This window comes from Gossypium hirsutum, chromosome D10 (genome assembly GCF_007990345.1).
Source record: "Gossypium hirsutum isolate 1008001.06 chromosome D10, Gossypium_hirsutum_v2.1, whole genome shotgun sequence".
NCBI classification, from domain to species: domain Eukaryota; kingdom Viridiplantae; phylum Streptophyta; class Magnoliopsida; order Malvales; family Malvaceae; genus Gossypium; species Gossypium hirsutum.
The window spans coordinates 8,757,081-8,771,139 of NC_053446.1; the positions used below are offsets into that span (position 1 = coordinate 8,757,081).

At 31.1% G+C, this 14,059-nt stretch overlaps 1 protein-coding gene and 1 long non-coding RNA gene across 2 annotated transcripts; one reads left to right on the top strand and one right to left on the bottom strand.

The window, feature by feature from the left end:
- Positions 1-499: 499 nt before the first annotated feature.
- LOC107913912 (cytochrome c oxidase subunit 5b-2, mitochondrial) lies at positions 500-3,771 on the top strand. Its single transcript, XM_016842580.2, has 6 exons — positions 500-1,005; positions 1,232-1,317; positions 1,530-1,583; positions 2,576-2,642; positions 2,794-2,873; positions 3,486-3,771. Exons 1-6 carry the CDS (start codon positions 855-857, stop codon positions 3,543-3,545), a joined length of 498 nt encoding a protein of 165 aa, XP_016698069.2. The 5' UTR covers positions 500-854; the 3' UTR covers positions 3,546-3,771.
- Positions 3,772-8,604: 4,833 nt separating this feature from the next.
- LOC107916076 (uncharacterized) lies at positions 8,605-10,336 on the bottom strand. Its single transcript, XR_001689369.2, has 3 exons — positions 10,237-10,336; positions 9,680-9,765; positions 8,605-8,852 (listed from the first exon to the last, which is right to left on the bottom strand). It is a non-coding gene; the product is annotated as an uncharacterized lncRNA (long non-coding RNA).
- Between the last annotated feature and the right edge of the window lie 3,723 nt (positions 10,337-14,059).

Here is a 14,059-nt window from a genome sequence, read left to right on the forward strand (position 1 = left end):
GATGGGACTTAAATAACTATTTGTATGTGTTAAAGATAATGAATTATCTTTTTGGGAAATGCCACACTAACATAGAAAAATTGAACTGTACAAACAATTGTATTGTGTTCATAGTTGCTCTTTGCAATGATACTCACAGTTGTCACTACTCTTAGCACTACTTCATTGTTCTTGCAACTATCAACTTTGTTCTTTCAAATTCTCATTAATATTAGGTTCATATTTAGTTTTTAGTTAGAATTAATTTCATTAGTCATTTTCAAACTATGACCCTCATATTAAGTTGGTTATCAAATTTCAAAACGTTCTAATTATATCTCTAAACCATTAATATTATATCAATCATGTCCTTTCATTATTAAAATCATAATTTTTTAAATATTCAAATTTTCCATTTGAACAAAAAAAATTTATTTGATTATTATATAAAATATATGTTTTACCTTTTTTCTTTTATAACTTTTTAAATTCCCTCGTGGAATCGCGGCAACGCTAGAAGCATTCCAAACTGATCTGGGAGGATGACAAGGGCACATGGCAACTTCTCCGTCCCAACCTCACCAATCGTATAAAAACTCAAACCGCACCCGGAAACCCGAAAACCTCCACAAAGTACACACGTGTAACAACATTGGCACGTGCTAAATATTCCCCCAAAGAAATAAACAAACACTGAACCCCATCATCACTCCGCAGCCTCCCCCGTTCTTTGAAATCCCATTTTCCCTTTATCCGCACTGGGGAAAAGAATAGAGAAAAATTGCAGTCGCTTTTTTTGATCGTCATAAAGAAAAAGCGCCGGGGCGTGACCTGAGATCATCAAAACCTAAACACGGTCCTTTGATTTCCGAAATATGTGGAGAAGGCTACTTACTTCACAGTTCAAATCTCTGGCAGCACTTCCATGCCGATCCGCGTCTAAAACGGCGCCGTTTCCATTCAAATCTCACATTTCTCCTTCCCCTTCTGCTTCCCTCCTCGTTTTCCATTTCTCCGCCGAGTCAGGTAACCCTAGTTTTGTTAGATCCTCGTCTGTGATTCTTTTTCTTCTTCTTCTTTAAAAAAAAAATTCAAGCTTTGCATCCCTTAGATAGTCTTTTAGATGTTGTTTTTAGAAGAAGAGGTTAAGTTAGATTTAGTTTATTTTGGAAAGCGATACTGTTTGAGTGTTAGTTGATGCATCCGATATTGGTTTTGCGGTTTTTGATTTCGATTGCTTTGGTTTCTGTAGCGGATACTGCTGTGAAGAAGAGAGTTGAGGATGTAATGCCTATCGCTACAGGTCATGAGCGAGAGGAGCTTGAGTCTGAGCTTCAGGCAATTTTTTTTCCCTTTCCTGTTCTCTCTCTTTTTGGTTTTTAAATATGAGAACTTTCTTTTGGTGTTACTTTTATACTATAGAAGATTCGAATTGTCGACTATGTTGTAATAACTTATGAGCATTATGGCGAAATTTGATTTATTGCCTTCTAAGTTTAGAGGCTGGTGTTTTCTCATTCTCATTTTCTTTTTTGCTTTATCTTGTTTAGGGAAAGAAAATCCTTGAAGATGTAAACAACCCTGTTGGTCCTTTTGGCACAAAGGTTGGTATCTCCCCATCTATTACAACTGAGAATCTCAATTTGATCATGTCTGTGTCATCTTATATTTAATCAGTGGCAGATGGTGTTTAAATACTGACAATTACCCCCGCTATGAATTACTTCTATATTTTCCTTGCATTTAATAATTTATTTGGTTTATAATGGCTTCAAGTGCTTGGATTCTGTTCCCTTCTATTTAAATGGGTTTACTGATTACCTGTTATTGATGTATACTGGAACTACTTTTAATCCTTAGTGTGAATGAATGTTTGCAAAAAAGATGTTACCAATTGCATTATTTTGGTGCTTTGGCAACATATATTTTCAATATTATTAACTATTTGGAACTTCCAAGGATTCATTCCTGTATTTGTTACTTGTAAGTGATTGTGTTATCAACTTATATTATTCCTCAAATTTAGTTTTTCTCTAGTAAGGGGTTATTTGTTTCATTTTTTCTTCGTTGGCATGTCTTGTCACCGGTGGGTCTCTGATCATCAGTAGACTAGGCCTTAGGGGTTGGGACTCTTGAACAGTGAACCTTGACCCTCCACTGAGGGTAACAATCCATATACCCAACCTGGGTCGTTAATATTCTCTTGTTAGCAAAATTAACATGGGATGGTCTAAGTTGCTTTCTAGATGATGGATTTGCCACTTCTTCGGAAACTAGAATATTATAGATATCATACAAAGTAAAAATTTGTTTGTGCAGAAGGTTCTGTTTTCTGAATTTGTTAAAGATTTTAATGCAGTTCTTTTCTACATATGGATGAGATGCAGTGTTTTATCCATTTACTGTTGAATCATGGCTTCCAAGTAATATTCTTTGTAAATTTATCATTTTGAGTTTATGCCTGCTTTCTATTCTGCTAGAAACTGGAAATTTTTCTGATAAAAAAAAAACCCAGAAATTTTGACCTTTATTAAAATCATAAGAGTGAGGTCATGACTTGACTTTTGATGGTAGAAGTTATTTTATCTGCCTGTAGGAAGCTCCTGCTGTTGTCAAGTCCTACTATGACAAGAGAATAGTTGGATGCCCAGGAGGTGAAGGCGGTATGTTTCCTTCCTCAATTCTCTGTTTCTGCTCTTCTAAGTTCTAACTGTGGTCTTTATTCTATGCTTTTGTCAAAACTGTACAAAATTGAGTCATTTTACTTGAATTAATACTTGTGTACGTTCGATTTGCTTTATGACAAAAATGCAGAGGATGAGCATGATGTTGTCTGGTTTTGGCTGGAGAAAGGCAAACCACATGAGTGTCCAGTTTGCTCACAGTATTTTGTGGTAAGTGGATATCATGAACTAGAGAACATTCATTCCTTATGTCCAAACCTTGAGCTGATGTATTTGCATTACATCTAAATGTCAATGTCCTTGCATTCATTGGATCCATAGCCTTTTAGGTATTTCTGGTAGCCCATACATGGACCCAAAACTCTGAAGACCCGAATTAATTGCTAACCATCTGGGGCATTGTGGGACAAATAAGCAGTATTAGTCTATTCTCAGGCTGCCCTCGTTTGCCCTAGTTGAGCATGGTTCATCAACCAGTTTGTGCAATAAATAGCTTCTATGAATGACTGTTATGTTGGCCAACTTGGTTCTGGTTACTTCATCTAGAACTCTGCAAATATGATCAGTGAATGCAACTAATAACCTCGTATATTTTATCGAGTTGCAAATGTTTGAGCTATACGATATTTTTCTAGATGATTCTCAATTGACAAACAAAACTACAATGGCACGGATGCATGTATTGACCCAAAGACCAAAGTCTGATTTTAGGTGAACATGAATAGGTTTAAGGGTGAAGTGAGAGCAGTATACTTTAAGCTTGACCAGTGGTTCATCCAATTCCCTGTGTTTTGCCTAATAATTTCTACCTATGTGGTGCAGCTGGAAGTTGTGGGACCTGGAGGACCTCCAGACGGACATGGCGATGATGATCATCATTAATTGCAACTTTGAATTTTTTTTTCCTGTTGGAATAAAATTGCAGAAGACGATTAAATGATGTTCCAATATACAATGCACCTTCAAATGTTCAAAAGCTGTTATCTGTCGTTTGGTTTTGAGATGGTATTCTCTGTTTCTTTATGGTACTTTAGACTGATACACAGGTATGGGAATTTTTTTGGTAAACTTAAAATGCATCGCCAAATAAATAAATCTTTTCCATTCATTCATGGGACTTATTGTTGTGAAGTTTTGAAGGATAATTTTATTGTCTTGGTATCGTTCACGGCATTTGGATTCATTGTTTTGTTGTCTCTTAAATATAGTGACTGGTATCGTATCAGTACATGCAAGTTTTGTTTTTAATAGAAGTACAAAGTAATGTGGTCTGAATCAGTCCATGTAAATCGTGTTGCTTTAATTTCAACAGGCCAGAATGTAACAGTTAGGATGATATCGATAATTTCTTAAATGAGTTGGAGATACCAAGGGTACCGGAGGCCTTAAGCATTTTTTAAGTTCTCCTTTCACTGAGATAGATATCCAAAAAGTAATGTTTGATTTGGGACCTTTTAAAGCCCCCCATATTCTTTCAACATTGATTCATGCCTAAACTTCCTTAAGGTGGGTAGAATGCTTAAAGAATCAAACAAAACCTTCATTGTTTTATTACCTAGGAGATGGTATATAATGTTATCAGTAAGATTTTGTTTCAGTGACTTGAGCCAATCTTGGAGGCGATTGTCTCCCCATTTCAAAATGCTCTCATTCGAGGGTGATAATGTTGTTCTGGCATCGGAGCTGTTGCAATTTATTAAAAGGAAATTCAAGGGAACTTTGGACCTAACCGTGAAGTGCATTTATATTGTTCCTTACCAGATCCTTCGTATGTAGTTTTTGTCCTGAATGAGGTTTAAGATTACCCTACCTATTTATGCTTTGTCAAAACACGATAAGGCGGAACAAGAGGGGAAAATACGAGCCTCAAGGTTGGAAGGAGTATACCAATAATCCTTTTTATTTTTTGCTGATGATAATTTTTTATTTTCAAAGTAAATAGAGATTTGTGTCATGCAATCAAAAGTATGCTTAACCAATTTTACTTTTTCTGGAGGCTTTGCATAAATTATAACAAGTTGAGTTCATGATCAACAGAGATTGTCACTCCAAGTTTAAAAGGATATTCCAAGAAATACTTCAAGTAAAGACCACAATGGAAGTTGGGAAGTGTCTGGGGATGAAGTAAGGCATGTGGAAGAATGGTAAGTTTTTCCAATCTACAACAAATAGAATGGAATCTCAACGTTCTTCCGGGAAAGCCAAATTACTTGAACAAGGTGAAAAACTTAGCTTGAGCTTGCCAATTTATTATTTTTTATGTTTCCAAGCCCCAAAGAACATATGTAACAAAATAGATCTACTAATGTGCAAGTTTTGGCGGGTTTGAGAATCAAGGGTGGAAGAAAGTATATTACATAAATTGAGACGATGTAATCAAGCATAATATCACTTGGCAAAGTAATTCTAGATGGAAAACATCAAGCTTAGGAATGGCAACAAATTCAGAACTAGTTCGCAATGAACTGCCCAAATTGGAGATGCAAAGATAGTAGGAATCAAAGTTGTTCTTTGAAGGAGCCGCAAAATCGTAATGGAAGATTCTATGTGAAATCAACATACTTCCATGAACTGAGTAATCATAATGATGGGAAGATTAATTCACCCAATTCAAGTATCCCCAAGAAAGTATGGAGGTTGCTATGGGCCGTTAAACTACTTTACAAAATTGTCATGTTTCTATGAAAGATTCTAGACAATGCATTGCCATGCAAAGTTGAAGTTCAAAAGAGGATTACATCCAATCATCATGCGGAATGTTTAGATTCATAGAAGTAAAGTCCTGTTTGATGAAGGCAGCAATGGAGCTCATAAACCAGAACAAGAAAACACGGATTAACTGCGAAATTCCTAAGATGCGGGAATAACTCCAAATCTGGCCAGAGTTGTAATTAGAAGGAACAGGAATACGACTATTTCCTGGGTTATCCTGATTAAAAGACCACATTTAATATCATGGACTACTCTTCCATCATGAGGATGGGGTAGCCCGTAAATTGTTGATAGCGAAAGCCATTCAAATGAGAATTACTTCGTGTATCATCAGGTCCAGGGATAAACTCATTGGAAGCATCGTTGAAAGCAAGCAAATTGGAGATTTAAGCTAATATTGGAGGACATTCGCATCTTCAAGGAACTAATGCAGTGGTCTGAAGAAAGTGATGAGGCACTATCCTAGGTAGTTATCATGTCTAAGGTACATTTTAAAAAACTACAGCAACAGACATATTTTAACTTTTATTTACTCATCTCTTTATCTCCTATCACTTCTTTTTGACTCATCTAACCAAAAAAATTTCCTCTATTTTATTCTTTAAATAATTTTAATTCTCCCATGATTATTTTTGGTGGCAATATAATGAGAATTATGAAAATTAAAATATTATTAAACATTTATATTGAAATGGATATTTTTAAATCATATATTGATCACTTATCTTATCTAACATCTAATTTTTTTATTATTCAAATAATGATATAAAAAATTTGCATAATTCTAATTTCTAGTAATCTTCTTGATTTTTTAATCAAAATCAAAATTTTGGATAAAATTCAACATATGAAAAAGATTATCTTCCAAAATTAGAATTTCTTTAAAAAAATAATAATAAAACAAGCATACCAATGTTTTTTAACAAAACTGGTTAATCTATTGGTTTTTTCATTCGACCAATTAATCTTGTTTAATTAAATAAATTATTAAAAATTATAAAAAAAAAAATTAAAATTAAACAAATAGAGCATCAATGTTTAACTACCCGGGTTTCACTTTTTCCTTTTATCATAAGGCTATGTATTTTTTGTAAATTTAAAATTTAATTTTTATACTTTTATTTTTAGGAATTTAGTTATTTTACATGCTTCAAAATTTATAAAATAATACAACAGCAGCATCCGGAAAAAAAATCAGAAAATAAGCATAAATATTTTTGTTTCCTTTCCCCTCCTTTTCAAACACGTGGATGATTCATGTATATTTATCTGAGTTGATAAATAGAAATTGGCATAAAAAAGGAAAGAAAAATTGAGTTAAATATAAAGGTAGTGTATTAATGGAAAAGCATAAGCAAAGAAGGTGGAATATATGTTAAAACATAGATTCTCCCCATGCTGTATTCTGAACGTTCATTTCATCCCCCAATTGCTAATTGCGATATTGTGTATCGGATTTGTTGGGAAAGAGACCATTAAGAAGGAATATACAAACATCACAAGGAACGTGTCAAAATATTCAAAAGCAAAATCTCCATCTGCCATTTTAAGGGGTTCTTCCATATGGCAATTTGCCTGCATGCTTTCTAGGAAATTGGATTCCACTCTTACCTTACACATGTATGCATGTATGCATATATAAAATAGGTATATTATTATTATAATGGTTTGTAAATTATGTACACATATATAATTTTATATCTCACAGCTTTAAGAATATATTTTAAATTTATATTTATTTCAGATTAAGTTTACTATTTGTTTAAAAGGGTTCCAACAAAATGAATCTGTCAAAAGTAACCTAATTGGTAATTTGATTTGCTTTTAATATTATAATATTTTATTTTTTTATGGATTGCCATGTGGATACTACATTAGCAAAGTTTATAGATGTTGATTCTTTTCATTCATTTTGGGAGAATTTGACAAACAATACAAATTTAATGGCCGAAAGAGATGAAAAATTAAATAATGGGCTAAAATGACGTATTCTTTTATAAAATTGGAGGGCCTAATAAATTATTAGGCCTTAAATTTATTATACCTTAAAATTAATTTTTTATCTTTAGATCCCGGGTTTTATTAGTTTTTCTTTCTCAGGCTTTAAAAGGTATTATTTCCTTAAAAATTAAACAGGGATTAGACTTGATCATAGGTCGGGCTAACTGTCTAGACTCCACCTAAAAAGTGAGAGATTTTGAGAAAAAATTTAGTTTCAAAAAATGGATTTGGAAAGAAAATAGGGCCTATTTTTTAAATAGGTGGGGCCTCATGTAGGTTTTTTGGCCTAGACTTGGCCCAAATCACATGCTTATATTTTTTTGTATTTTTAATTTGCTGGGAAATATTTATTTTAATATTTTTAGTGTATTTTGTAACACCCCTAACCCGTAACCGTTGTCGGATTAGGGTTACGAGGTATTAACGAACTAAAAATTAATTTTGAATAATCATAAATATCTGCATGTTCAACCTACTAAAACAACCTAATCTTAAATCAAAAATATAATATCAATTTATTACGAGTCATTTCATATCATGTATCGAACATATTTGTAAACATATAATTAATAATTAAAATTTATCCAAGATATTTCAAACACCACTATCGGTTATATCACATTTCGCTTATTCGACTAATAAATCTATTATAAACAACAAAGACCAATTATGTGTATAAAACTCACATTCAAAATTTACTTATTTTACATGTAATCATTATATTTTAATATATGTACCTATATCAACCTTATAAATACAAACATTTATAACCATTGGGCCAAACATTCCATAAGCATTTATATAATTTCATAGTATATTCGCATATTATTATTCAATTACACAAAACTGTTAATCAAACTGTATATAAATATTTGTTCATCAAACAAATAAAGTTATTATTCATATGGTCAATTTTTCAAACTTTAGCCGAATATAATTTTATTTTTAACTAATGTCAAATTCAACAATATTCAACATTTTCATACCAAACATACCAACACCGAATCCTATATATATATACATGTATATATTAGTATTATTTATTCCCCCAATTAATCAAAGGTCATTTAATAAGGCCAATTTCATAAATAAGATTCATTATGCAAATAACCAATTTCAACTATCCTATAATTACAGTAACTCAATATACAACTTTCACATAGTAAATGATAATCCAAATTCAATCTCAATTACTAAATATAAAGACATTAAATTAGCATCTCAACCATTTACGAAACAACCATATCATCAACCATAATATTTAATCAAAACATGAAACCATTCATAACAAAATTAACAAGCCATTTTCGTATGGCTTATTATATATACACACTTCATTCAATATATATATTCAAAAGGTAGTATAGCCTATACATGCCATAGATTTTATATTTAACTTTTATAAATACCGATGAACGGACGATAGTGTGATTGACTTTACTGACGATTCCCGAGCCCGTAACTAGCTTTCAAAATCTATAAAACCGAAGGAACACACATACACCATAAGCTATCATAGCTTAGTAAGTCATAATCAAATAGACAATTCAATAATGTTAATAATTCAATAACAAAACTGAATAATGCAATCATATTCATATATATATACTTTTGAGCTTGCAAAATTTAATTATCTAATATATAACTAAGAATCAATTTCAACTTGGCCGGATCTACATGTAATTAAAGACGTATTTATTTATTTATTTATTTTCAAATCATATCCCACTCTTAACCAAATGTGCTCATTCATATATATAAATGCATATAATTCACAATTATAATATCACCTATATTTACCATTTGGCCGAATATAGGCCTTCATGTACTAATATACTTTCATTTACCTCATATACCATTTTTTTTATTCACAATCGAAGAAACCAACTTACCTTGATATCATACATTATTCAACCATTTGATACTTGATCTATCATGTACTAACTAATTGTTCCAGACCATAATAAAGTTGCACTTTTTTGTGCTCTTTCTCATCTAACCAAATTGCTCTCGGTATCGCACATTTAGTGCCTGTTATTCAACATCTCCATTTTAATTTCGCACACTTAGTGCCCTTTATTCAACCTCGTCATTTTAGTTTCGCACACTTAGTGCTGTTCATATAACTATAGCTATCCCATACTCTCACACTTAGTGCTAAATATTGATAAATCACATTCACGTCTATTTCTACTTTCTGACTAAAATACATTCAGCTATATATATATTTGCATACTTTCATTTCAGCATATATAATTAATATTTATTCAGAAATTATAACACCTATTTGATTATAAACTTACCTCGGATAGCGATAAACCGGAACGGATCGACTAATCGACGACTTTATTTTTCCCCCGATTCAAGTTTGATTTCTTTAATTCTTGATCTAAACACATTCAAATTTAACTCATTCAAACATAATTTCATTTAATTTCATCCAAAAACACATAAATGGGTTATTTACCATTTTGCCCCAAATACTTAACATTTTTACAATTCACTCCAAATTGCACAAAACACAAAATATCTCAAATTAATCACAATGTAGTTTGGCCGAATATTCCCTAGTCTCATATAGGTCCTTGCATGTCATTTATTTCACATTTTAGTCCCTCAATTTAATATTTCTTACAATTTAACTCAAAATAATCAAATTCATCAAAAATTCAAAAACAAACATTATAATTTATCACATATATTTTATTTTCTACTATCAACCAACAAAAATCACAAACTATCATCAATGGTACATCACAAAAACATCCTAAATTCCAAAAATTAAAGCATGGGTTTTGAAGAACACGAAGCAACGATCTCAAAAACGTAAAAATTATCAAAAACCGATTAAAAAAATTACCTCAATCAAGCTCAACCTTGGCCGAATAAAACAAAGCTTCAACTCTTTCTTTTTCTTTCAACATTCGGTGATGGGTGGATGAACAATCCACTAACATTTTCATTTGTTTTATTATAATATATACATTATAATTCATTTACCAATTAACCTTTAATAATAATAATTTCTAACTTATATGCTAAGGTCATTCTTGTCAAATACCTCCCACTAGCTTTAATAATGGTCTATTTGCCATATAAAGCCTTTAAATTAAAAGAACAACTGTTATTCGGCCCTATTGAATTTAACCCTTAAATTTTCATTTTACGCGATTAAATCCTTTCATTTAATTGGACACTTAAACGATAAAATTAAAACACGAAAATTTCACGCAAGCAAATTCACACATAATAGACACAGAAAATAATATTAAAATATTTTTCTAATTCGGATTTATGGTCCCGAAATCACTGTCCGACTAGGGTTTAGACCGGGCTGTTACATAATTGGTGTATTATATTTTTAAAATTTGTTTCCATATAAAAAATAATCTAAAAAAATTATTAGGGTCAAAATGGGTTGAGCTCAGGTTTAACATTTTTCAATATGGCCCAAGTTTGGGCAAAATTTTAGGCCATTTTTTGGGTTGGGCCTAAAATTCATCATCGGCTCGACCATAATCAAGCCTAAATTGGACTGACTAATACCCATTTCATGTTTATTTTTTCTTTTCTTAAATAAACCAAAAAATAAAAATAAAAGAATAACATGGAAGTAAGCGTGTAAACCTCTTTGATAATTTTTAGAGTTAATATATACAGAGGTACCTGAATTTGACAACTTATATCTAATTAGCACTTAAACTTTTTTTTGGACCTAACTGGATAGTGATACTCAAACTTGGAAACCATAAGTTAACTTGTTACCCGACTAATATTGTTAAAATATGCTGGCGTGGTGTTGACAACTAATAGCACGGTGACACGTGATAGAATTAAAAAAATAAAATATTGAATAAATTAAATCAATTCAATCTCAAATATTTAAAGAAATTGCAAATATGTGATTAATTTGCTATCCTCGTGGCTAAAAAAAAACATAAAAATGTGAAGTGTAAGGATATATGGGAGAAGAATAGTCAAATTGGAGAGCTTATCACTAATTAATCTTTAACCTACATTCACTAATTAAATTATTTGCAGACATATTATAGGCATAGCAAAGACAAAAGGAAACCCCTATACCCTCTATCTGTCTTGTTCATGCATGAGTGAACCAGCTTTTCTTTTTCCTCTTATGCTAATGCTTGCACTTTATTCAGTTTACTTTTATTTCTTTGTTTTACTGCAATCTAGCTTTTCAATTAATAAAGGGAACCTTGTCTAATATATTAAAATTATCTTCTTTTTCTTCTAGTGTTGCTATGATACATGTATACATGTGAAAATAATGTGTGCATTTAAAAATAACAATCAATAAATAATACAATATATGTTTAAAAATTGATAATAATAACATATACGTAATATGCACGAAATTAAAATAAAATAAGTAAAAATAAATTTAAATAGTTAAAAAATTTGCATAATAATATTAAAGTGTACAAAAAAAATCAAATTAAAGTTTTGATTGCAATAGTAAAGTTGAGATTTTATTATTGCTAACGGTATAGGTTCAAATATCATCATAAGCAAATTTTTTTATAGGTTTTAAAATATAAAACGAAAAAAAATAACAAAAGCGCAATCGTAATAATTTAACAAAATCTAAGTACGGAAATATATTTTCATAATTTTCTCAATTGAGTTTATATACGATTAACTCGTTACATCAGCTTAATTAATGGTCTAATTAGATGCATATAATTATATTTTATTTGAAATCAAGCTTGGAGTTCATTATTCATATATATATAATGTATTATTAAATCTAACTATTTATATTTAAATATGTGCCAAATATAAATACTCGAAAATGAAATAAAATGGCCTGATAATATAATATATGTGTAAGATTAGTACTGTTACTTTTATGTTTATAATATCATTTTTGATAATGTAAATATGTGGAACATAAAACTATATCCTACATTACGTCCAAATTTAAGTAACCTTCAATATTTGATTTCATGTATTTTTTTTTTCCCTATAGATGTTGAACAAATGCTGGTTTCCACCCTATGTGAGATTCATTCAAATGGCCATCCAGTTACCAAGACAAGCATCACCACTTGTTTCATTATTATTATTATTTTCTTATACATCAATTAAATTATAAAATGTACCTCCATCTTTAACCCACATTCACTCAATTAGTTTATTTTTCACTGAAAATGAAAGATATACGGGGGAACCTATAGCTATTCTCTCTTGCATGGTTTCAAAACAATGTCCTAGTCAATGCTTCACCAGCACCACCTTTTTTTTTTCCAGGAGAATCCTTTTAGATTTCATTGTCACTGCAATTTTGGGAGCCAGCTTTGCAGATTAGATGAACTAGGAGAAAAAAATAATTTTATATTTACTTGAGCTAGCTTCAACTAGTCCCTCTTTTTGGAGTAATATATATTTGTTTTAAAGAGTTACAAAATCTTCGAAAAGAAGAAAAATTGCAGATGTTAAAACTCAAATCAAAATTAATGGAGTCACGTCACATTTTAAGAATATTAGGTAATATAATTTTATTGATACAAATTGGCTGCTGCATTACATAATATGAGTAATAAATTAGACTATACCTAAAGGGTAGTGCCAACAGCATATGTTGTTTTCAAGTTATAATAAGCAAAGAATCAATTAAGTATATATAAACTCAAAAAAAAAAAAATAAGTATCATCCCAATATCTAAATATATACTTATTGGTTGATTCTTGCCCAAAATGAGTGTATGGGGTAGGGTAAAGGAGGAGTTGACAATGAAAAAGTCGGCCCAATGTTTTTCCCAGAAAGGATGAAAAACAAAGAAAAAAATTTACTGAAAAAGGTTGACCTACAAGGTAATCAGATGCCTCCATTCATCACAGTGACCAATGATGGCTTGCCCATGTCAGCTGTAATTTTTCCTCTTAGTCAACCAGATAAATGTAGAGTTTTTTTTTTTTGAAGAAGGAATTTTTGGTTATTGAACATTACAGCTAGAAGGCAGTAGGCCAAAGATGGATGACAACTTGAAACTGATATCATTAAGCAGTTGAGTGCATATATAAGACAAACAAGTTACTGGTCTAGTGCAAAATTTATGTGGATTCGAAGTTGATTCAATCTTTGTGTCTGTAATTCATCCTCTTTACCGAAAAAGAAAAAAAGGCAAATGAGGATTTTTCTTTGTTAATGTTGCATTAAAGGTGCATTATTTTATAGGTACAAAAGTGATGAAATAATATGGATTCAGAGACACTGAACTGAATGAACATGAAACCAGTTAAAATGGTGGTCTGCAACTCTGCAAATAAACCTTTTTCTTTTCTTTTTGGCTTGGCTCAGGGTTTTGGCTATGATAGTTAACCATGTGAACCCTTCAAACATAACCTTTAAGTAGAAGGGGTAACATGGTCAGTTGAAGTAAGAGGTGCAGTTCTGGACTTACTATGTGCTGAGTACTTATGGTGTTCCCCATGAATATAAACAAACAGAACTTTTATGGTGGGAATTGAGCACCCAGAAATTAAAGTGGCAAGCAGGAAAGTAAGAAAGAGGAAAGCAGGATAAAAAAGAAGCTAAATCCAGGTTGATTAACTTTATAAATATACACAAAAAAATCCCCCAAAAAGAAAAGATTTAGTTTGTACATATTTTAATATGTTATTGCATGTATATATGTGCTTCATATTTCTGTAAGAAAAAC

Excerpts from the sequence above, each read along its gene's own strand:
- LOC107913912 (XM_016842580.2), top strand. The coding sequence starts at position 855 with ATGTGGAGAAGGCTACTTACTTCACAGTTCAAATCTCTGGCAGCACTT. Across the intron at positions 1,318-1,529 it reads AGCTTGAGTCTGAGCTTCAG|GGAAAGAAAATCCTTGAAGA; the intron begins GCAATTTTTTTT and ends TATCTTGTTTAG. Across the intron at positions 2,643-2,793 it reads ATGCCCAGGAGGTGAAGGCG|AGGATGAGCATGATGTTGTC; the intron begins GTATGTTTCCTT and ends ACAAAAATGCAG.